General features: G+C 37.1%; 1 protein-coding gene across 1 annotated transcript in view; it reads right to left on the bottom strand.

Moving 5' to 3' along the window:
- LOC306882584 (uncharacterized protein) overlaps window positions 1-22633 on the bottom strand; it is a gene marked incomplete at its 5' end in the record, with an annotated part of 64156 nt that overhangs the window by 16360 nt on the left and 25163 nt on the right. Inside the window, 11 exons of the mRNA XM_079437302.1 lie at window positions 2998-3105; window positions 3251-3565; window positions 4724-4879; window positions 5058-5241; window positions 6264-6481; window positions 10997-11149; window positions 11264-11446; window positions 14832-14981; window positions 15921-16070; window positions 17450-17519; window positions 17607-17707. Coding sequence (XP_079293428.1) covers window positions 2998-3105; window positions 3251-3565; window positions 4724-4879; window positions 5058-5241; window positions 6264-6481; window positions 10997-11149; window positions 11264-11446; window positions 14832-14981; window positions 15921-16070; window positions 17450-17519; window positions 17607-17707 — 1788 coding nt within the window. The remainder of the gene's footprint in view (window positions 1-2997; window positions 3106-3250; window positions 3566-4723; window positions 4880-5057; window positions 5242-6263; window positions 6482-10996; window positions 11150-11263; window positions 11447-14831; window positions 14982-15920; window positions 16071-17449; window positions 17520-17606; window positions 17708-22633) is intronic.

Genomic DNA, 22633 nt, shown 5'->3' with positions numbered 1-22633 from the left:
AGTTGATAGTGCTGACTTGCCATTTAGTACATAATCAGAGAGCATTTGGTTTTTATTTGAATTGGTTCATTTAAAAGTAGACATTTCAAGCTTTCCATAGATATATTTCTCATGTCTGTGAAGGAAGTAGCCTATAACACTGAGTTTTGGTTCATTTTTGTGATGCTCTCCAGTTCATGGAGACACAACTTGGTTGTTTTCTTTATTTTACAAAAGCACAACATTGTAGATATTGTGAGTGTACACAAATAAAAGTAGACCCTTTGCAGTTTCAAATAATGTATTACTCTTATCTGTATATGAGCAAAATGACAGCGTTTTTTAAAGATGTTTTCGCTGTTATCAGGAGAAAATGCAAGTTGCTGGAGCCTCCATGTCATACTGTATGTGGACTAATAGCTTCCACACCCCACACAAACACTTGGATATGTGCCTAATAGAGCACATTTATCTAGGTTAACATTAGAGCGAGCGGCCATGTAAAGTTGCAACTACATGTTTCAATTACAAATGAAAAGCCATATTTGAGGGTGATGAATGATTTCGCGAACATTTGGATTTTCTGCCACAAGACAAGGATAAACATTAACAATCTGTTCTTCACATACAGTTTTTATTTTGGTCGACTAAGCCTCTTCTCGTCGACTACTATGAGAGGGGGCAGCGCTAGTAAAAAGACTAAAAGTTTGCTTTGTTCCTCATGCAAAGCTATTGTATGGGTGCAGAAGCCTCAATGCATACATTTCAATCATCATTTCTGAATTTGTGTGATTGTACACTGATCTCTAGTGTCTGGTTTTTGTTATCAGTGGCTTTATATGTGCTGAAAGCCGCGAGGGCACAAAATAAAAATCCTAGTGACAGATCTAAAAATACATTTGAAATTAAATGATATGACAGCAGCTAGACTCTTTCCCACAAGCCCTAATCCTCCTGATGTTTTCAAAAAAATATACTGGATTACATGAGAGCTGCAAACCTACAGCAATGGGCAAAATTTCCAAAATAACTTCTAATAGTGACCGAAGTTTTCATTTCACAGACCGTAATGGCATAATAAAAGTCCCAAGGGTATTGCAAAACCATTTAAGGCAACTATATGCTACTATATGCCCCTGTAACTGTTTCAAGAAACACTCACTTTTTTTCCTGCAATTACTTTAAAAATGTTCCCAAAGACAGTTTCGTAAACAACCCGAATGCTTGAAATTAGGCTTTATATGAGTCTTGGAAGAGTTTCTCGTCCCCGTTTCTAATACTTCCCATATATTGGCAGCTCAAAATGAGAACATTTGAAGTGGCTATTTCCTCCCTCATTTTTTCATTACCTGCCCCTACCTGTTTCTGTTACCAATCTCCTCTAAACAGTAGTAACCTCTCTTCCATCAATCAAAGTCTCTTTGGCTTTGTTGCCTTTCCAACCAGTGCACAAATAAATGATCAGGGCAATGGTGACATTTCAGAATAGCATACTATTATACTATGATTCTGAGATGTACTGCAATGCTTTGGTATTCAAAAAAATATGATGTTTCGAGATCATGATGTTAGTCAGTTCATCACATTACAGTCCTCATGCAAACACACAAGCAGAGCTGGGTAGATTACTTACAAATTGTAGTCCGTTACTGACGCCAAATTACATGACAAAAATTGTATTTAGTAATGTAATCCTAATATTACATTGCACATTTTAGGTAATATAATCAGACTACTTTTAGATTACTTTTGTAGCGAAGCCCATTTTCGCCACTAAATAAAAAATAAAAAAGGTAATTGCGACTTTTAATCTCACAATTCTGACATTTTTCTTGCGATTGCAAGATATAAACTCACAATTCTGACTGTTTTGTGTCACAATTGTAAGATATAAAATTCAGAATTGTGGGATTTAAACTCAGAATTTTAGATGTCTAGTAATTGTGAGTTTATATCCTGCAATTCTGACTTTATATCTCACAATTCTGATTGTATAACTCGCAATTGCAAGTTTAAATCATGCACTTCTGAGAAAAAAAAGCCAGAACTGCCAGTTTATATCTCACATTTGTGACTTTATAACTCACAATTGTGGGTTTACATCACATAGTTCTGAGAAAAAAGTCAAAATTGTGAGATGTAAACTGATAGTTGAGAGAAAGTTTTTTTAGAATTGTGAGATAAAAACTTGCAATTACATTTTAAAAATGGTTTTATTCAGAGGCAGAAACAGGCTTCCATTCGTTTGACCTAACTTGTTTATCACATTGATATAAATAAGATAGTCTTGTAATATAATTATATAAAAATATTCCACTCATTGTTATTAACAACAAAGTGCAGTCAACATTACATTACGTCAAGGTTTCCTAAAATGGGGTTTGTGAAGGAACTGCTAATAATTAGAAAAGCTAATAATTAATTATATCTTAAAAATGTAAAATTAAAATCAATAATTTTTTAATAATTGTGTTTGAAAGACAAAAGCCTTCCAAAGACATAGTAATACATAGTAAAATAACTCAATTATTGAAAAAAAAATAAAATAATAATAATTCAACCAGTAGTTGATGCAATGTTGGGATGTTGAGAAAAAAAAAATCTTAATATTTTTTTGTAAATCCAAAATATTAAAAATCCAGTAGTCAAATGTGTGGCCTCTCAGTTTTCTGTGCAATTATAGCCAGCGGTCTAATGACTGGTCTTTGTGTAAATGTCCACAATACTAGAAACTTTTAGCGGCAGGCTATTTCAGAAAGGCAAATTTAAAAGATGAATAATTTATTGCTATTATGTAAATAATATGTAATCATGTAACCAATAAAATGTAGCCAATAAAAATGTAACTGTAGTCTGATTACAAGTATTTTACAATATAGTGTAATCTAACTACAAGGACTTCGTTTTTGTAATCTGATTACGTAATCCAGGTTACATGTAATCAGTTACTACCCAGCACTGCACACAATTACCATGTTTCTGTTTACTCGTGCAGGGCCACCGACCAACAATATTTACCTCTTCTGCACTGTGTCGATAAATCTTTTTCTTTCGCTTTAAACTACCAAAAAGCCCCTGGCAGCGCTTCCAAAAGCTTTTACAGGCAGAAGAGTGAGACTCAGCAGGCTGAAGGGGAACGTAGAACAAAATAAAACAGAGAAGGGTGTTTTTGAGGAAAGAGAAGGAAATGTGAGGAGACTGAGAGGAATATCAAACACAGAGCAGCATATAAGTGCAATAGGGTTTGACTGTGATGCTTAATCATTCTCACCCTGTGCACAGGTTCGGGCACCGGCACACCACCTTCCCTGCCAGGCGCCTGTACCTGGATTTGTGTGTCTTCAGAGTTACTGAAGCTGAGGATGAGGTTGACGGTGCCTCCTAAAGCTGAGGGACTGGGGTCCTTTAGCACCAGGTACGGTGAATCCGGCCTCTCTAAATGACCTCTGTCCTTGCTTCCTTTAGGACTGACACTTTGCATCACCTCATATCCGTAATTGTGCTGCAAACCATCCTCCATGTCACAAGGGGGAGCGCTTGTAAGGCTTTCTGTTCTCTTCTGAGAGACCTCGGGTGAGGTTTCCACCTGAAAAATGGCAGAATTAGAATGCTTTATTATGAGGAGACTGCATTTTTGGATCGATCTCATGAAAACGGTCCAGGAATTCCAAATCGCATTGCACAAACAAAATATATATATTTTTTTATTTTGCATAAAGACAAAAACGTAGTATTTTAGGACTTTTAAAATAGTTTGCACTGAGACATTATTTAACAATTAACCACATTAAGCACATTTCCTGCCTTCAATTTCCCATTACCATAAATAAAAAATAAATAAAACAGAGGTTTTTGCATCTGAACTCTTCTTATATATATATATATATATATTTTACACTATATTCTATATTAATAAAATAATAAGGCTTTTTTGCATTATGATTGTTTCTACATTTAGTAGCATTTGCTTCATTTAATATATGCTGATTTAAAAAAAAATGCAATTTAAAAAAAGAATATCTTATACAAATCAACACTGAGAATAAGTGAATATTATTATAAAAAAAATCTTAAAGATTAGGTTTTATTTTATTTATGCAAAAAACATGAAATTTATTTATTCATTTATTTTATTTATTATTTTCTTTTTTGGGTTGATTTAATGAAAACTGTCAAGGATTTCAGCACCATTAAGACTGTTTGCATTGTGACACTTTAATGCAAAAATTCTATATTATTAAATAGTGAAGTATTTCTACATTTAGTGGCATTTGATACATTTGGTATAAGCTGATGCAAAAAAAAAAAACTTTATTAATAAAGTGAAATACTTCTACATTTATTAAATTTTATCACTAAATTGTATTTATTACTAAATTTTATTTTATATATTCTGATGTAAACTGAAAAATCATTGCTGATATTGATTGATTGATACTCATATTATTTAAGGAAAATAATCACATTTCCCATCTTCCAATTAGCTGTAATGGGGAAAAAAAAACTATATTAATAAAACGATAGAAATTGTTTACAGCATTTGAGAATTTGAATCATTGCATTACAGTATTTTACTGCTAAATCATCATTGAGAATAATTTGAATTACTGTAATTGATATTTATATCAATTACTTATTATCTATTTATTATTTATTTATTATACACACACACACACACACACACATTTTGATTGATAATCTTCATTTATCCCCAGAAGGGAAATTCACAAATGAATGGTTCTACCTGTGTTTGCGGGCTGCAGACCGTAGCCTCAGAGTAAATAGCATCTGTCTGAGCTTCTTCAGCCTTCTGTCTGCTCAACAGCTGATCCTTCTGAACCCTCCAGTGGACCAGGATCCATCCAAGCATGCTCCTCAGTTCCTCCATCCTCTCTCTGATCTGCACAAGACAAAGAGCAATGGAAAAACCTCCCAAACCATTTTAACTTTATGTCATCCAGAGGAAACTTGAGGATGTTCTTTCATAAGAGACTTAGAGAGAGTGTAGAGTTACAAAATCTATCTGTATATCAGTTGAGCAATGCAACTGAAGCAGATATTAAAGAAAGCTTATATACCATTTTGTTGAGGTGATGCTCATCATCAAAGAGTTTTTTTCCAGCCACGGCGAGCTGATCAAACTCCTCGAACTTCTGCTCTATCTGCCGATCCAGAACCTCAACCAGAGGCTCCTGGTTCTCTCGGCTTTGACGCAGAGCGCTTTCTGAGAAAATGCAGGAGCGGGTGTCTTCTGTCCAAGAGCTGTGGGAGAGAAGATGAACAGCAGAGAGGTGAAGACAACTCACACAGCTCAAGATGATGCTCACCAGACAGTCTCTAAACACATGAAGAGAACACAATGTGAACAGACATCTCCCATCAATAAATCAAACATTAGCTCTGCAAATTATATTCATAGAACATTCCTGGTGAATCACACCAAAACATGTCCAGGTCACATTTCACTCTAAAATCAAATAAAGGAGGACCATTATGAGTTTTTGCTTTATGCCATTATTTTCATGACAATTAATTAAAATTTCCCCAAAATATGCATTACTGTAATGCGTGCAGACATTACATTTTTTTTTTTGTAGTAATAATAAAAAATAATATTCTTTATTTTTCAGTATTATTTTTATAATTACAATTATTTTTGTTCTGCATTATTTTAGCATTTAGATTTTTTTTAATCATGTTCAATTGCTATTAAATTCACTACTATACTATGGTATTTTATTAAATAAATAATAATATATATATATTATAATTCTAATACAATTATAATAATATATAAATTCTATTATAATATTAGAATTATAATTGTATTAAAATTATAATAAAATATTAGAATTATCCTTGATTAATTTTTTTATATTATTATTATTATTATTATAATATTATACATAATTGAAATATCTGGGCACATTACAGTAATACAAATTTTTAAAAAGGAAACTTGCTTAATTTTCATGAAAATAATTTTACAAATAATATTTATAAATTGCTATATATAAGTAGAAATATCTATACTAATAGTATATATAGTCAAATTAAAAACTACCAGGGAGAAATGTCCCAGTGTATGTCATGAAAATATTATAATGCAAAAAAGTCTAATAGTCCTAAAAAAGGATTGAATTTATTTAAACTATGCATATTAATTATCATTCCTTTATTTTGGTTTTGGTGTAAATTATGACCTGCATGTGTTCTTGTGATGTCAGTTTTTAACAAAATGTCAAAAAATGAGGTCTCATCTAATCGTTTTATCATTGACTTACATCATTGCCAAGTAGTTCCTAAAGAAATGGCGCAGGTGTCCAAACTGCAGGAGTCTCTTCTTGTTTTCAGCCACACTTTGGCCGAGCTCGTCCCAGGCGTTCAGGCTGGTCTGTATCTCAGTCTCTACAGCGTTCATCCTCTCCGGACACACGTCTGACAAACGGGTCGCCAGACTCGCCATGGCCTGTACCTCCTCCTTCAAGAGCCTGAATTCAGCCTGGAGGAAGAAAACACGTCTAGGTTTAAGTTCGCATTCACATACTACCTTCCTGCAAGTGCTATTTTTGCAACATAAACCCCGTAAACTCTTACGGCTTCACACTTTCAGTACTTTAAATCTGTTGAAGGAACCATATGTTCCACATATGCATTGCTGTCATCGCTGACAGAGTTTCTGAAGCTAATTAAAAGCGTTAATAAGAATCAAACCGCTGTGTTTCAGATCTGCGGCTGCAAAACAGAGATTGTCAGATGCTTTGTGCATGAGCGTCAAACTATTTTAGTATGAGCCATTAGGTCATTTCTTGTGCTTTGGGGTTTCCAGACAGATGTGCTCGCGTTTTGCACGCCATCAAGGTATTTTTGCATTGCAACGCACTCGCACAATGCAGCAGTCTCAAATGAATCAACCGACACATACAAATACACATCATAAACGCCAAAAACTCACACACAATGGAGTCCTGTGTGGATAATAAAGGCATGTGTGGGCTCCTTTCATTAACATCTATTGAACAAAACAAGGGTCTGGCTGAGCCTCAGTGGATGTCCAGCTTCAACCACAACAGGAAACAGATTCTAGAAACAATGTGCTAAAACAAATTCATCACAAAAAGTGGGAGAAAGACATTTCCATTAGATCAACACCAGGAGGTCACTGAGTCCCAGTAAACAAGATGCTTCCTGTTCTCAGAGCGCGTTCGCTGGTAAATGCTCCGGACATGTTATTGTGATGCGCAAACACTTGGTTGCTGTCTGGATTTACTTAGGGATGCACCAAAATCAAAATTCTTGACCGAAGCCAAACAAAATGAAACATTGGCCCAAAGGCCGAATACCAAACTGAGCTGAGGTTTTTTTGCGCTTTTTGTATTTTGCCCATTTTTCCCACCATTGCATAAATTAAATACCCAAATTTAGCTTTTTACTGTTTTGTCTTGCTTTTCAAAGAAAGAAATCAATTACAAAACAATTAAAAAATATTTACTTAACACTGAACTTTTTTTTTATATTCTAGCAGACATTATACCAGCAAAGCACAATTTAACTTCAAATTAATAAATTGGTCATTTTTATCTTTTTTTAGACCCCCTTCTTTAATCAGGAATGTATTTTTACTGTACAAATAAATGCAACCTTGCTGAGCAAAATATAATTATTTTAAAACATTAGAAAATATTTCAGATCCCACAGATACAAATCTATTACAGATTTGAACACTATGTGTGAATGTTATATTAAATGTATTAATATAGCTTTTGTAATTATTATCATCATCATTATTATTGTCTTCATTTTATTTTACAGAACAACAGTAAAACAGTAAAATGCTGATGGAGATTTAATTTGGCAGAAACCCGCAGGAAGAACTCAGTGCTACTTTTTGTTGACAACAGCAGATTTATAAATGATTCTCATTAAGAATTTGGGAAGATATTTGTCGCACGTATCACATTGTCACATCCATGCCTTGTAAAAATGCATAAAAATGTCACTGAGCAACGGATGAGTTACACAGTTTCAGCGCAGATTTTCCTCGTGCTTTGGACTTTGAACCCTGAAGGTTTGCTGTAAACCCTGAAAATTGCTGTAAAAATATTTTTTATTAAATAAAAAGGATAAATTGAGGGCAGAAAACACTACCTGTTACAACTCTGCCCGGGAGCACGAAGACACGGAGACCAGGAGACGAGGAATTCACAAACACGAGAATCTTTAATCCAACTAGGAGCATGGGAGGCACAGGAAACACATCACGGACAGGGATGACAATTCAACGACCGACAAAACTAACTGAAAGGACTGGGGCTTATAAACACAGGATAACGAGGGACCTAAGGAGACACACCTGGGATCAAATTAACAATTAACATGAGGGAGAAACTGGGTCACAGAACACATGGGGAGCAAAACACAACAAAAACAGGTCCAAGATCCTGACATATCGCCCCCCTCCCGGAAGGTGCGTCCTCGCACCATAGAAACATCCAAAGGGGAGGGGCGGGTGGGAACTTGGGAGGCGGTTCAGGAGGAGGACGGATACCCGGGAGGGGGCCGGCAGACAGAGGCCAAGGCGGTGACGAAGGAGGGAGGAGCCAGGGAAGAGACAGGAGGGACCCGGAGCAGGAGGCGCTCAGCTGGACCCAGACCACAGCCGTGAAAATGGCCCAAGGTGGAGCCGACGGAGGGAGGAGCCATGGAGGAGGGATGGCCGCCGACTCCAGGGGGCCGACCAACGGCGGCGGAGCAGGTGGTAGAGGAGCCCGAGGCGGAGACGGAGAGCCAACGAGCCAGGGTGATGCCGAGGATCCGGGGGGACAGGGTGGAGCCGAGGGCTCTGGTGACCGAGGTGGAGGCGGAGACCCGGAGATCCGCGGCGGAGCCGGAGCGACTGAGGACCAAGGTGGAGCTGGAGGGAGGAAGGAGCCCAACGGAGCCGGTGGGACGGAGCGACGAGGCGCAGCCAGAGGAGAGGAGTCCAGAGGCGAAGGCGGGTCGACGCCCGACCAAGGCGGAGCCGGAGGGACGAGGGAGCCCGGTGGAGCTGGTGGATCGAGGAGTGACGGTGGAGGCGAGGGAGCTAGGAGCCGAGGTGGAGCCACTGGGTCTACGGACCGAGGCAGAGTCCGGGCCTCGGAGGCTGGAGGCGGAGGTAAGGGATACTCCAGCCCCGGCAACGCTGGAGGATGGCAGACCCACGGGGCTCGCACCGTACCGATAGAGGGCTGAGGGCGAGCGGGGGGGGCTGCCAGACGACAGCGGTGGAGGAGGCAGGAGTGGGTGGGAGGGTGGGGATCTTCGAGGAGCAGGCACTGGAGGGCACGTGCGTGGAGCCGGCACTGGAGGGCACGTGCGTGGAGCCGGCACTGGAGGGCGCTCGGGAAGCGCGGACACTTGGGGGCGCTCTTGCAGCGCGGGGCTGGACGGGACCAGCGGGAACTCAGGAGGGCTGGACGGGACCAGCGGGAACTCAGGAGGGCTGGACGGGACCAGCGGGAACTCAGGAGGGCTGGACGGGACCAGCGGGAACTCAGGAGGGCACGTGCGTGGAGCCGGCACGTGGGGGCGCTCGGGAAGCGCGGACACTTGGGGGCGCTCTTGCAGCGCGGGGCTGGACGGAACCAGCGGGACTTCAGGACGGCTGGGCGGAACCAGCGGGACTTCAGGACGGCTGGGCGGAACCAGCGGGACTTCAGGACGGCTGGGCGGAACCAGCGGGACTTCAGGACGGCTGGGCGGAACCAGCGGGACTTCAGGACGGCTGGGCGGAACCAGCGGGAACTCAGGAGGGCTGGAGGGAGCCGGCACGGGAAAGTCGGACGCCCCCTCTCTGTCCAGCAGTCCCAGATTTCTCCTCAGCTCACCCTCAGCCGCGGTGCAGGGGGCGGAGCTCCACTCCGCGCTCACACCGTCCACGGCTTGCTCCCTCGTGATGAACACTGACGCCGGCTCTCGCACCTGGTCTGACGGGTTGGGCTCTACTTCCGGGACGATCATCCGCTCAGTCGCTCGGCTTTGCGCTGGCTCGCAGATCGCGGCGGGAAATGGCTCTCCGTCATCGGTGGGCTCGGGCTGGTGCTCCGCACCGTGGGGAGATGGTGGGCTGGGCTCTGGGTCTGGAGTGGTTCTGGCGAGATCATCCTCTGAGGAGACTGTGAGAGGCGATCCGTTTCTCACCAGAATCCACTCCACAAAAGCGGCGAAATCCTCTCGAGGACCATCTTCGGACGACAGCGCTCTGCACGCGGTGTTCAGGCTTCCATAATAGAAAGAGCAGAGCACGTCGTCCGGGTAGCTGGTGGCGTTAGCTAACATGAGGAACAGTCTTGTATGGTCCTCGAGAGATCGGTCCCCCTGCTCCAGCAGGAGGAGGAGGAATTCGGGCCAGACATAGGGATCCATGGGTCACAACGGAAAGAAAAACACTGGGTAAGACGGAAAACAAAACGGAAGGTAAAAGTAGAGGTATCTGTTTTGGGTCGGTCGTTCTGTTACAACTCTGCCCGGGAGCACGAAGACACGGAGACCAGGAGACGAGGAATTCACAAACACGAGAATCTTTAATCCAACTAGGAGCATGGGAGGCACAGGAAACACATCACGGACAGGGATGACAATTCAACGACCGACAAAACTAACTGAAAGGACTGGGGCTTATAAACACAGGATAACGAGGGACCTAAGGAGACACACCTGGGATCAAATTAACAATTAACATGAGGGAGAAACTGGGTCACAGAACACATGGGGAGCAAAACACAACAAAAACAGGTCCAAGATCCTGACACTACCATCATGTATAAATATTTTTACATTTAATTTAATTGTGTGTGTGTGTGCGCATTACAGCAATAAGATTGTTAGGAGAAATTGATTAACTCGTAAAAAACAAGGTAGTACTGCAAAATATTTTACTTGTCCTAAAAAATACGAGCCAGGTTTTGTAAGATTCACCAAACTCTTGCAACATTTTTCTCTGGTAATTCTGCAGTAACGTTCAGTGCACCCGTACCTCCAGCTGGTCCTGGTACTCCTGCAGATCATCCAGACCACAGCGATCTGGCTCACATCTCACAGCCATCTCACTCTCCATCTCCAGCACGTCTACGGCGAGTTCGGCACAGCGCTGCAGACACTGCTCCACGCGCGTTGACACCATGGCATGCTGGGAAACGAGGACAGGACAAATAGTACAGAAAATAGTGAACACTTACAGATCAAATCTTTCTTGCCAGGTCTGCCTCAACACAAACAAAAGTTAATTTCTGACTCTACACACCCTGTTGAGCAGCTCCTGGATGCTCTGGTCATGTGACTGCGAGCGGCCCCTCTCCTGCGCCGTGTCATTGAGCATCTCCACTGCTTCTCTGAGCTCCTTCACAGGGTTCCCAATGGTTTCCATCAGGGGCTCGTCGTGTCCGCTCACCGGCAAGCCCAGAAGAGATGGTCCAGAGTCAAGCGGCTGGAGGAACACAGTACAATAACAAATAAACCAGGAAATCAAACAAAGACTAGACTACTATATGTCTGACAGCCTGATTATGCAGCTCTCTGGAATACTCGGTTCTGATTGGTCGATCCTGCCATTCTAAACAAATATTTGTGTATAGTGAGACTGAATGGTATTATTAACTGTTTTTCTGTGTTTGACGCCTCGTATCACTCCGTAATCTCTTCCGTCTCACATAATAAACTCATTTAAACTCAACTCAATATTTCGTGCCCACTTATTCATTTGTTCGGAGTTGTGGCAAATTCATTGCACTTCTTCAGTTATTTTGAATGTCATTATAAACAAAATCTGAATTGTTCTGGCTATAAGTGGAAAAACTCTAAAAACTGACAGAAATTAACAGAGACTTGATTGATGGTTTGATTCCAACAGTTTGACATTAGCCCAGGGCTGTCCAAACTCGGTCCTGGAGGGCCGGTGTCCTGCAGAGTTTAGCTCCAACCCTAATCAAACACACCTGAAGCAGCTAATCAAGCTCTTAATAGGCATATTAGAAGCTCCCATGCAGGTGTGTTGAGGCAAGTTGGAGCTAAACTCTGCAGGACACCGGCTCTCCAGGACCGAGTTTGGACAGCCCTGCATTATTAAGAATTATAACCATACACAACACACACAAACCGATATAAACACTCACTCCCAAACACACACACACCTCTAACTATATTTATTGATTTTATTTTTATTTATTCTAAACTTCAGTTTTAAACGGAACTTTATATTTGTTTTACAAATATAAATTTTGTAATATTAAATTAATTACATTATAATTAAATTAAATTACATACTATCAATTAATAGAAATTATTTGATATACATAAACAGTATATGTGACCCTGGACCACAAAACCAGTCTTAAGTGTTAATTTTAATTTATACATCAAATTTATAAATAAGCTTTCCATTGATGTATGGTTTGTCAGAATCAGACAATATTTGGCTGAGATACAACTATTTGAAAATCTGGAATCTGAGGGTGCAAAAAAAATCTAAATATTGAGAAAATCGCCTTTAAAGTTGTCCAAATGAAGTTCTTAGCAATGCATATTACTAATCAAAGATTAAGTTTTGATATATTTACGGTAAGAAGTTTACTAAATATCTTCACGGAACATGATCTTTACTTAATATCCTAATGATTTTTGGCATAAAAGAAAAATTTATAATTTTGACCCATACAATGTATTTTTGGCTATTGCTACAAATATACCCCAGCGACTTCAGACTGGTTTTGTGCTCCAGGGTCACATATATAAATTGATATGATTAATGCAAATCCGATTGATATTTATTAATTAAATAATATTTAACATTAAAGTCTTATTTATAAAGATAATTTATTAATACAATCTTTATTATTATTATTATTATTAATAATAATAAAAAAAATTTTTTTTTTACAATTATTAACAAATTGATGCAACCAGAGATGATGCTATGACAATAATTAAATTTGTTTTTACAATACAGTTCATGGATTGTTATTCAACACTGGATTCGAAATAGCAACCTTTCTAATTATCACTAAATGACACCATCTCTCTATGGTCCACTTTATATCCAATGCTATTAACTTAATAGCATGCTGCCATTATCAATGCTAAAGCATTCCTGTAGTTCAAATACATTGTCAAGGTCATGGGTTCGATTCCTAGCGAATGCATGAACAGATAAAATGAAAACCTTCAATGCAATGTAAATCGCTTTGGATAAATGCATCTGACAAATGCATGAATATAAATGGACCATAAAAACACAACCCGTAGCTAACCTGTCCCATGGTGCTGTAGTGTAGAGGCACCACCAGCCAAACAACTCAGTTATCAATTAAACACAGCTGCTGTGGACTGTTTGTCACAGTTAATATTCTCTGCAATGCACAAATGTTACCACAAAACCAGTCTTAAGTAGCTCAAATTTGTAGCAATAGCCAAAAATACATTGTATGGGTCAAAATGATCCATTTTGCTTTTATGCCAAAAATCATTACGATATTAAGTAAAGATCATGTTCCATGAAGATATTTTGTAAATTTCCAACCATAAATATATTGAAACTTAATGTTTGATTAGTAATATGCATTGGTAAGAACTTCATTTAGACAGCTTTAAAGGTGAATTTCTCAATATTTTGATTTTTTTGCACCATCAGATTCCAGATTTTCAAATAGTTTTATCTCGGCCAAATATGGTCCTAACCTAAAACAAACCATACATCAAAAGCTTAATTTATTCAGCTCTCAGATGATGTATAAATCTCAATTTCCAAAAATTTACCCTTATGACTGGTTTTGTGGTCCAGGGTCACAAATACACTCACGAGGCAGAGCAGACTTTACTTTTTATCCCACACTGCATCATGAGATATAATATTCCATGCAGGGTGACTGATTGACCATATACTGAACAATTTACAAACTGCATGCATTTGGCAAAAATATGGTTATTTTGCTTTTGAAATCTAATTTTGTGTAGAATATCTTATCTTTTGGCAGTCCGATGAAATAGTGAGTCAAATAGAAATGCAAATATGTCCTAATATTTAATTTTATTTCTGCCTTTGTTACTTTCATTTTGTTTACCTGCTATTGTGCTATTTGTATTATATGCATTCAACTTACAACTTTTGCATTGAGACATTATTTTTTAAGATAATTAAGCACATTTTCCATCAAAAATCACTGTAATGCAGCAACATTTCATTGTATTTTTTTGCATTCCCCATTACATTTTCAAGGCTGTAAAGTATTAAATGCAACAAAACAAAAACTGCGATATATTTTTTATTTATATTTTATAATGTAATCAGCATAAATTAAATATGTAATTTAGACGCACACACATAACTTTTTTACATAAATTTTCTTCATGCAAAATACACTGTGCAGTATCTACTATTTATGTGAAACAGCATGCAAAATGCAATGATCAATATTTCAAACAGTAATCTGCTACATTTTTGTTACATAACCTTGTTACGTTGCATGTATAATCCATCTTGTAAAGTAATACTGTTTTTGCATTTTTATTCCAGTTGTGTGTAATTTTTTTGTCAGTGTAATAAAAAAAAAAAAGTCAAATCATGATTAATAGCATTTGCTGCTCATCAAACTGGAAATGTATTCTCAATGTTGTACGCACTGCATTATGGGATACAGTACTCCAGACAGTGTGCTCTAGATGTATGCTGTACATTTTGGCAAATGTAGTTATGTGGCCATTTCTTGGCATAATAAATGACATATTTTGCTCAGTATACATACTGCTTACTATTTTCTTTAAACAACAGAAGGCAGTATGCCCTTCCAAACATTCAGGGAAACACGAGATATATGTACCTTATGGTTGAGCTCCTCTGAGACCTTCAGGACCAGACCGTTCCTCTCATGTCTTCTCTTCAGCTCTTCCCACAGAACCTCCAGCTGACTCAGAAACTCCTGGATCTTCATGCTGCCCGGATGCTGAGCCCTCACCAGACTGTAACCCTCCTGGATGGAAACAAGAGGTCTGAATTAACATTTTAAATCATTTATGCAAATTTAATTTACATTTGTTCATTAAATAAAATTCATATTATTTCAGAAGTCTGATTTCTAATCAATATTAATAATATTAAACTAAGTATAATTTTAGTAATTGTCATTATGGTTAAGGGCTAATATTAATTTTTATTACATATGATAATTATATAAATTATTTATATTATTTATCAGTATAATATAAATAAATTGTATAGTATTTCTATTATATATATATATATATATATATATATATATATATATATATATATAAGCATAATTTATATAAATATAACTAATACTAATTTAAAAATAATTAGAAAAAATATTAATAATTAGAAAAATATAACAAAGTTTAAGGTATTTTTATTATTATTAATAAGCATTAATAATTATTATAAAATTTGATATAGTAATTTGATATAATTTATTAGTAGCGAGATTTAATATATACAAAAACCCTTTTGAATTAAGGTAACAGCATCAATAAAATAAGGCTAAAACCACCAAAAAAAAAGATACTAAAAACACAATATTTTAAATAATTAAATCAAAACCAAATTAAATAACTCCATGAATCACCAATTTTTAATCAGCTCACTGAAATGAACCATTCAAAATAATTAATTTGCTATAATGTATCAAACATACACAACATTTCATTGATAAGCGGAAAGAAAAATCACAATCGTACACATTTTCATTGCTTCAATTTAATTACGATTTAAACTAGAATTTTTATTTTTATTTTTTTATTCTCTCAATAAAATGTGGCATGCAGTAAGGAATCATTGCAATACTCTTCTACTTGTTGGAAAAAGTTCAATTTAAAAAAAATAATCTATGCACACTTGTTGTGTAAAGCGAGCAAACATCCCAGCGCTAACACACTCTGACAGCAGCGCTCACCTTCTTGACCAGCTCTATCCTGGCTCTGTTGGACAGGATATCCTGTTCCAGTGAGGCCTGACGCCTCTTGGCTGCTTCAAAACCGTTCGGCCCGGCCAAACTGCAGATCTGAGAGGCCATCGCAGCGCTGTCTTTGAGCCAGGAGAGAGTCTGTGGAGAATACAACGAACATGAACATAGCGGCTTTGTTCAAAACACCCAGAGACTGCCCTACATAGACAGCAGTCTACTCCACATGAACTACACAAGAGATGCATCTTTGACTCATTCCTATAGTTAGACATTAGCATGTTGCTCAGCTAACAACAACACTCTAAGGATCATAATACACAGCTCACACAAATATGAAATATGAAAATAAGCTACATTTTCACAAACGATTTTTTATGATACTTAAGTTATTGAATGAATTCTAAAACTATTAATTCTAAACTGTTTATTATTTAAATTTTAATATATAATTGTATTAATATATAATAATAATAATATTGAACTAAGAATAATTTTATAATAATATGACAATAATAATAAAATAATAATTTTAATAAAAAGTAATGTAAGATTAATTACTTAATATAAAATTTGATAATATTTATATTAATAATATTTATCAGTATTATAACATTTTATAATATTGCTATTTCAAATTATAATTAAATAATGTGCAAATACATATTAATATACATATAATTTCTGAAAATAATATTGATGGAACTATAATTTATATTTATTAATTGTTCTCTATATTCATATTGTTTTAAAAGTCAGATTTTTTATTCATTCATTAATACATTTAACAAAGTATAATTTTAATAATAGTAATTCTCATTACGGTTAATGCAATTATAGAATTTGATAAATGGTATTCATTTTTATATTTATTAGTATAATACACATTTATAATATTGCTATTTTAAATTAATTAGGACATATAAATTAATATAAAAAAATAAATTAATACAAATTAAATTAAAATAATATTTAAGTCAGATTTCTAATTAATAATAAACAAAGTATAATTTTAATATGAGTTATTATTTTATTATTATCAATCACTACTAATTTATCATATTTATAATTATTATAAATTTATAATATATCTACTATGCCTATTCTGCCTAAATGCTTTCTATACAGCTCACTAGGTTTTAGAACAGAACAGAGGCGTCACATTCAATGAAAAAACATGAAGACATATTTCTAACAGAAAGAGATGAGAGATCGTTATTTCGACCTGGCTGACCTCTGAACCGCTGGCTGCTCAGCCCAGACTGGGTTCAGAAGCCGCCGCTGTTTCAAGCCAGAACAATTCCTGGAAGTCATATACACTAGCAGATCCTCAAACAATTAGCAAAGACCCCATCGATCAACCTCTCATGAGTTTATTCCAGAAGTATCCGAACTCTCAGCTGAACCGCAGGGGAAGAGCTTCTCTGTTCTGTTGGACCCACTGACTGGACTCAGTGGGTCTTTTCGGAGCACAAGTGATTGTGTAACTCTTGTGTAATGGAGAAGTAATAAATAGGCACCTTGTCTGCAGAAACGGTGAACTTCTGGAGTTGCGTGTGGCCACTGGACTCGGGCCTCGGCGCGTTCCCGCTGTAAAGCCAAACACAGGACCTCTATTTAGCATGCATCTTTAATTTGCATGTGTGCAAAAAAAAAATTCCGAAGTGAAAATGTCACCTTTCAGAGGCCGTGTGGAGTTTGAGGGTGGCTCGCGCTGCCATCTCTCCTGCATCCCGGCTGTCTGAGGGCTTCCCGTAGCGCTCGGCGTCTCTCCCGGCCTGCGGAGGGAAACACAAGCTGCGTGTTCATCCAGCAGACACTGATGTGTTTAAAAGCCTACAACGGACCCTTGTGTGCTGGTTTAAAACGCGGTGGTCCTTCGTGATACTGATGAGGTTGGCTGGTAAGCCGGGTCTGAATATCAGCGTGCGGTTGGAGGTGTGGACAGTGTGGATGTAATCCCAGAAAGAAAGACACTTTTTCTGGAAAGTTACAGTGAGCAGTGCTGTTAAACAGGCTGGGGAAGCCAACATGGGAAAATAATTATTATATATAATCGCCGTCATGTCTCGAGTAGAAGGTCACTGCTTTTTCATGCGCATTACATCAGCTATGAACAACATGATACTCTAATAATCATAACAATACACAGCACGCACAAGTATTGGGGAAAATAACCAACATTTTTTATTAGAATAACTATTTTTATTGATGCTAGGTTATTAAACAACATGTATCTGTGTGTGTGTGTGTATATAATTCATATAAATTCATATAAATGTATCCAAATATAACTTATATTTAAGACTTCTAATTAATATTAATTAGGGCTGTCAATGTTAACACGTTAAAGCATGCAATTAATCTAAAAATTTTAATGCGTTGATATTTTTTTAACGCAAATTAATCGTTTGATAAGGTTTGACCCCAACTTCTTGCCGTCATCACAGCGCGGAAGGTATCTATCATTCATTGGTAATCTATCATTGCCTGTGTCCCAATGTGCACACTATCCATCCTAAATTATATGTGATATTAGTAATTTTCAATACTATTTAGGGCAGATAGGGTGTATAGTATGCACATTGGGACGCAGGGATTGTGTGATTATGAGGCGCCGGGCTCGACAAAAGTGAAGCGGAGAGAGAGAGAGAGAGAGAGAGAGAGAGAGAGAGAGAGAGAGAGATGTATACTCATTATGTGATAAGGGTACAGCGAACCAGTGTTGCCAGGGTCGCGGTTTTCCCGCACAATTGGGCTATTTTGAAAATACAGTCAGTCGCGGGAAAAATTACAGACCCGTGGGTTGCGTTTTCTTTGGGCTACTTTTATAATGTACCGCAGCCGCCCAAAGTGTATATATACACATGTGATCGCAAAAGGAAGTTATTACAAACACTCGATGGTGGTTTAAAGTGAGTTCTGAGTAAAAGTGTACTATTAATCTCATAAATTGTCTTATGTAGCATGATGCTAATGTTAGCTCTAATGCTCCTGCAGAACAGGTCCAATTCTTCTTCATAATGCATTTTGTCATAATATTTCATGTAAGGCTGCAAGAAAATGTTTTGTTGTATTTGAGAAATACTTTTGATAATAGTTGGGTAAATGTATACTGGGATTGAAGCGATCGTGGTTTAGAAAATATTTTATTGCCAGCATAAAGGCTGATAATGGCTGGAAAAAAAAGAAGAATAATAAGGATTACGTCTCATACCTAGCGGAGATGTGAAAGGTTCTGTTTCCTTTAACTAGTTTGTCATGCTTTTCTTTATTTCAACAGATTTACAGGTAAATCCTAGTATTTTAAATTTGCGATTAATCCATTAGTCCATGACTGTGACAGCACTAATATTAATATTAAAAAGCATAATTAAATAATAATTTGAATGACTAATGAATAATATTTATTAACATTAAATATGAATTATTGTTTATGGTATTCATTTTATAAGTATAATATAAATTTTATAACATTGCCATTTTAAATAAATATATATTAGTTAATATAAACAATTTACATAAAAAAATAATTAATGCAAATTTAATATTATTTTAAGTCTGATTTCTAATTAATGTTAAAGTATAGTTCTGAGAAAAATTTTATGACAGTTTTGACAAAAATATGAAGTGGCTCAACTGTTTTCAACATTGATAATAATCAGAAATGTTTCTTGAGCAGCAAATCAGTATATTAGAATAATTTCTGAAGGATCATGTGACGCTGAAGACTGGAGAAATGATGCTGAAAATTCAGCTTTGATCACAGAAATACATTTTACAATATATTGAAATAAATAAAAAAACAGTTATTTAAACTTGCAATACAATTTAACACAATATTACAGTTTTTGTTGTATTTTGATCAAATAAATGCAGCCTTGGTGAGCATTAGAGACTTTTTAAAAGCGTTAAAAGAAGTTTAAAGACCCCAAACTTCAATGCTATTTGTACTTATTTTAGGCAAAGGTTCACCTAAAACTGATAATTACGCTATCCTTTCATTCCAAACCAAATTTGACAATGAAAGTGAATGAGGACAGAAGACAAAAAGCACAATTAAAAGATCTCAAAGATTTCCACAAATTAGAATTTGGCAACTAACAATAAATGACAATATATATGTGAGAACCAACTGCAAAATCATGCAAAACTTCCACAGTGTTTTCTTTCACACAGACAAAACCGGCTTTCATGCACGGCACCCCATCGGCTCATTGCTGCTTTATGGCGGCATATGAATCTGAGCTGGGCATTCTCTGATTATGAGCTCAGGATGAATGAGTCAGAGTTTGGGAGAGAGAAACGCATGATGCCTGAGAGAAAGAAAGAAACAGTCGCCTGAGAAAGTGCCATTTGGAGAGCGCAGCAAATTTACAAGGCCTATAGCATTTATAAACACGCCACTCAAAAGAGTGCAAGCCTCGAGTTTAATCGCACAGCGGCACGTCATCGTCAGCGTTTGAGTAACAAGCGTGGTGTAATTACGTCTCTTCTCCACACGCCCGCTTCAGATCAGTCCAGGCTTTATACAAACTCCAGCCTTTCCTGCATGATGAAAACTAAGGGACAGTGAATTATGTCACTGAGCGACTCTTGAGGGGCTTCCTCTGCTCGTTCCCAGCGCTGATAGTAATTAGTGCCGTATTTCATCAGCTCTTCTGAGAGTCTTTCAGTGTAAAGTTGTGGAGCGATGTCAGCCAAACGCTCTCGTAGCACATATGTGTGGCGGCTGCATCTGGGAGCCATTAGAGAGAATTACAGGCCTCTTCGTCATGTTTACCTCACGTCACTAAACAAGAAGTCTGGTTATACATTACACACAAACACGCTCGCCAACGGATGGATGCGGTGCCTCAATGCGTGAAAATACACAGGCTTAAGACATGATTGAACTCAAACAAACAGCTTAAACTAATCCAGGTTAGTCGGTCGGCGGGCACTTTATTTAACCAATTTGACCAGATTGAGAGACTAACCTAACTCTGTATAGCCTGACATGAAACAATGATCAGAAAAAACAGCTCACACACTATATATATATATATATATTTGATACATTTGGTTTTGGGCACTTTATTTAAACACCATCTTGACCTGATTAAGAGACTAACTTCACCCACTATTTCATGTCAGGCTTTACAGGGTTAAATTAATCTCTCAATCTGGTCAAGTTGATGTTTAGCTGGTTAAATAAAGTGCCCAAAACCAAATGTATCAAATAAGATATTTAACAAAAAACACTAGTATTTTTTTTATATTTATATTTGTATATTATTAATAACACATCATATATTTTCACTGAAACAGAACAGTTTAATGAAACTTTAGACAAAATACTTTTTTTGTTGAGTATCATATTTGATACATCAGGCTTTATGGCTCATATAATATATAATATAAAAACAATTTTTATTCAGAGGCCCAAACTGAGCAAAAATATGCAATGAGAGATGCTGATATTTACATGGAGAAAAAGTGGCGAAATTGTAGTGTAGGCTAAATCAATTAGATCTTTATACATGATAGCAGACACTTACATAAAATTATATAAATATCAGTCGTCACTCTGTATCTCCCAACAATATTTCTTAGTAAAGATGAAATTTAAATGCTTAGTTTGATGATCAACACATAACACAATGCAATACAATACAATGATGATTGAGAGATGAACAATAAACGTTCCTAAAAAGCCTGATTACATTTGAACATGATTTTTCTAATAAATGATGTCTGGATAATCAAGTAAACCTAAGTTGCTTCAGTCAAGTAAGTAAATATTACAATATGCAAGATATTCTTATGTTTACTTTATAAAAATCAGTAAAGATTTGACAGCAAAAAGACACGTGAAGCACAAGCTGAAGGTTTATGTTTGCACAATTACACTAAAAGAGCTGTTACTTGATAAAAAAAAGTCAAAAAGTTGTGTGTGACAGGTTTTCAGCAGTCATGTTGATCCTTTAGCAGCCTTAGAAATGTATTTATTAAATATAAAGCAGCTAAGAGCAGTAAACAACCATAGACTACATCAATGAAAATTTTCTAAGGCTAAAAACACTACACTAGAGGTGCTATAGTGAGTATTTGCACAAACTGTCTCATTTTCTCTTTCAATCGACTGCAGTCATGGCAAAACAACAGTCTGAAGAGGACTGGAGTTGGATGATGGCGAGCTTTTGGACCGGTGGTGCCGTCTGGCATCATGTAAGTCCTGGGGATTCGTGTCTCCCAGTAAAAGTCTCCATAAAGCATAATGAGCACGGCTCTCGTACACGATACACCCAGGTAACCTCTGCTACCAGCACTGACACAAGCAGCCATTGTTACAAACCTGCTTCAGCCCAGAACATCGCCAGCACCGTGCCAATCAAAACCAAGCCAGAAAACCGTCTGACCAAAAGCTTATGTTGGGATCTAACAATTAAACCTAGTCAAAAAACTAAATAAAATACTGGACGAGACAGTCAATGTTTTACGGGAAATTACTCTTGACTTTTGGCAGCAACAGTTTATGTATGAAATACTGCATGTCCAGAAATACAACCAAAAATACTTTTCATATTCACCAAAGCTGCATGTATTTAAAAACAAAAATACAGCAAAAACAGTCAAATTGTGAAATATTATTACAATTTAAAATAACTGATTTCTATGTGAATATATAGTAAAATGTCATTTATTTTTGTGATCAAAACTGT

The sequence above is a fragment of the Barbus barbus genome (genome assembly GCF_936440315.1).
Source record: "Barbus barbus genome assembly, chromosome: 16".
Taxonomy (NCBI): Eukaryota; Metazoa; Chordata; class Actinopteri; order Cypriniformes; family Cyprinidae; genus Barbus; species Barbus barbus.
This window is presented reverse-complemented; position numbering and strand designations above follow the sequence as displayed.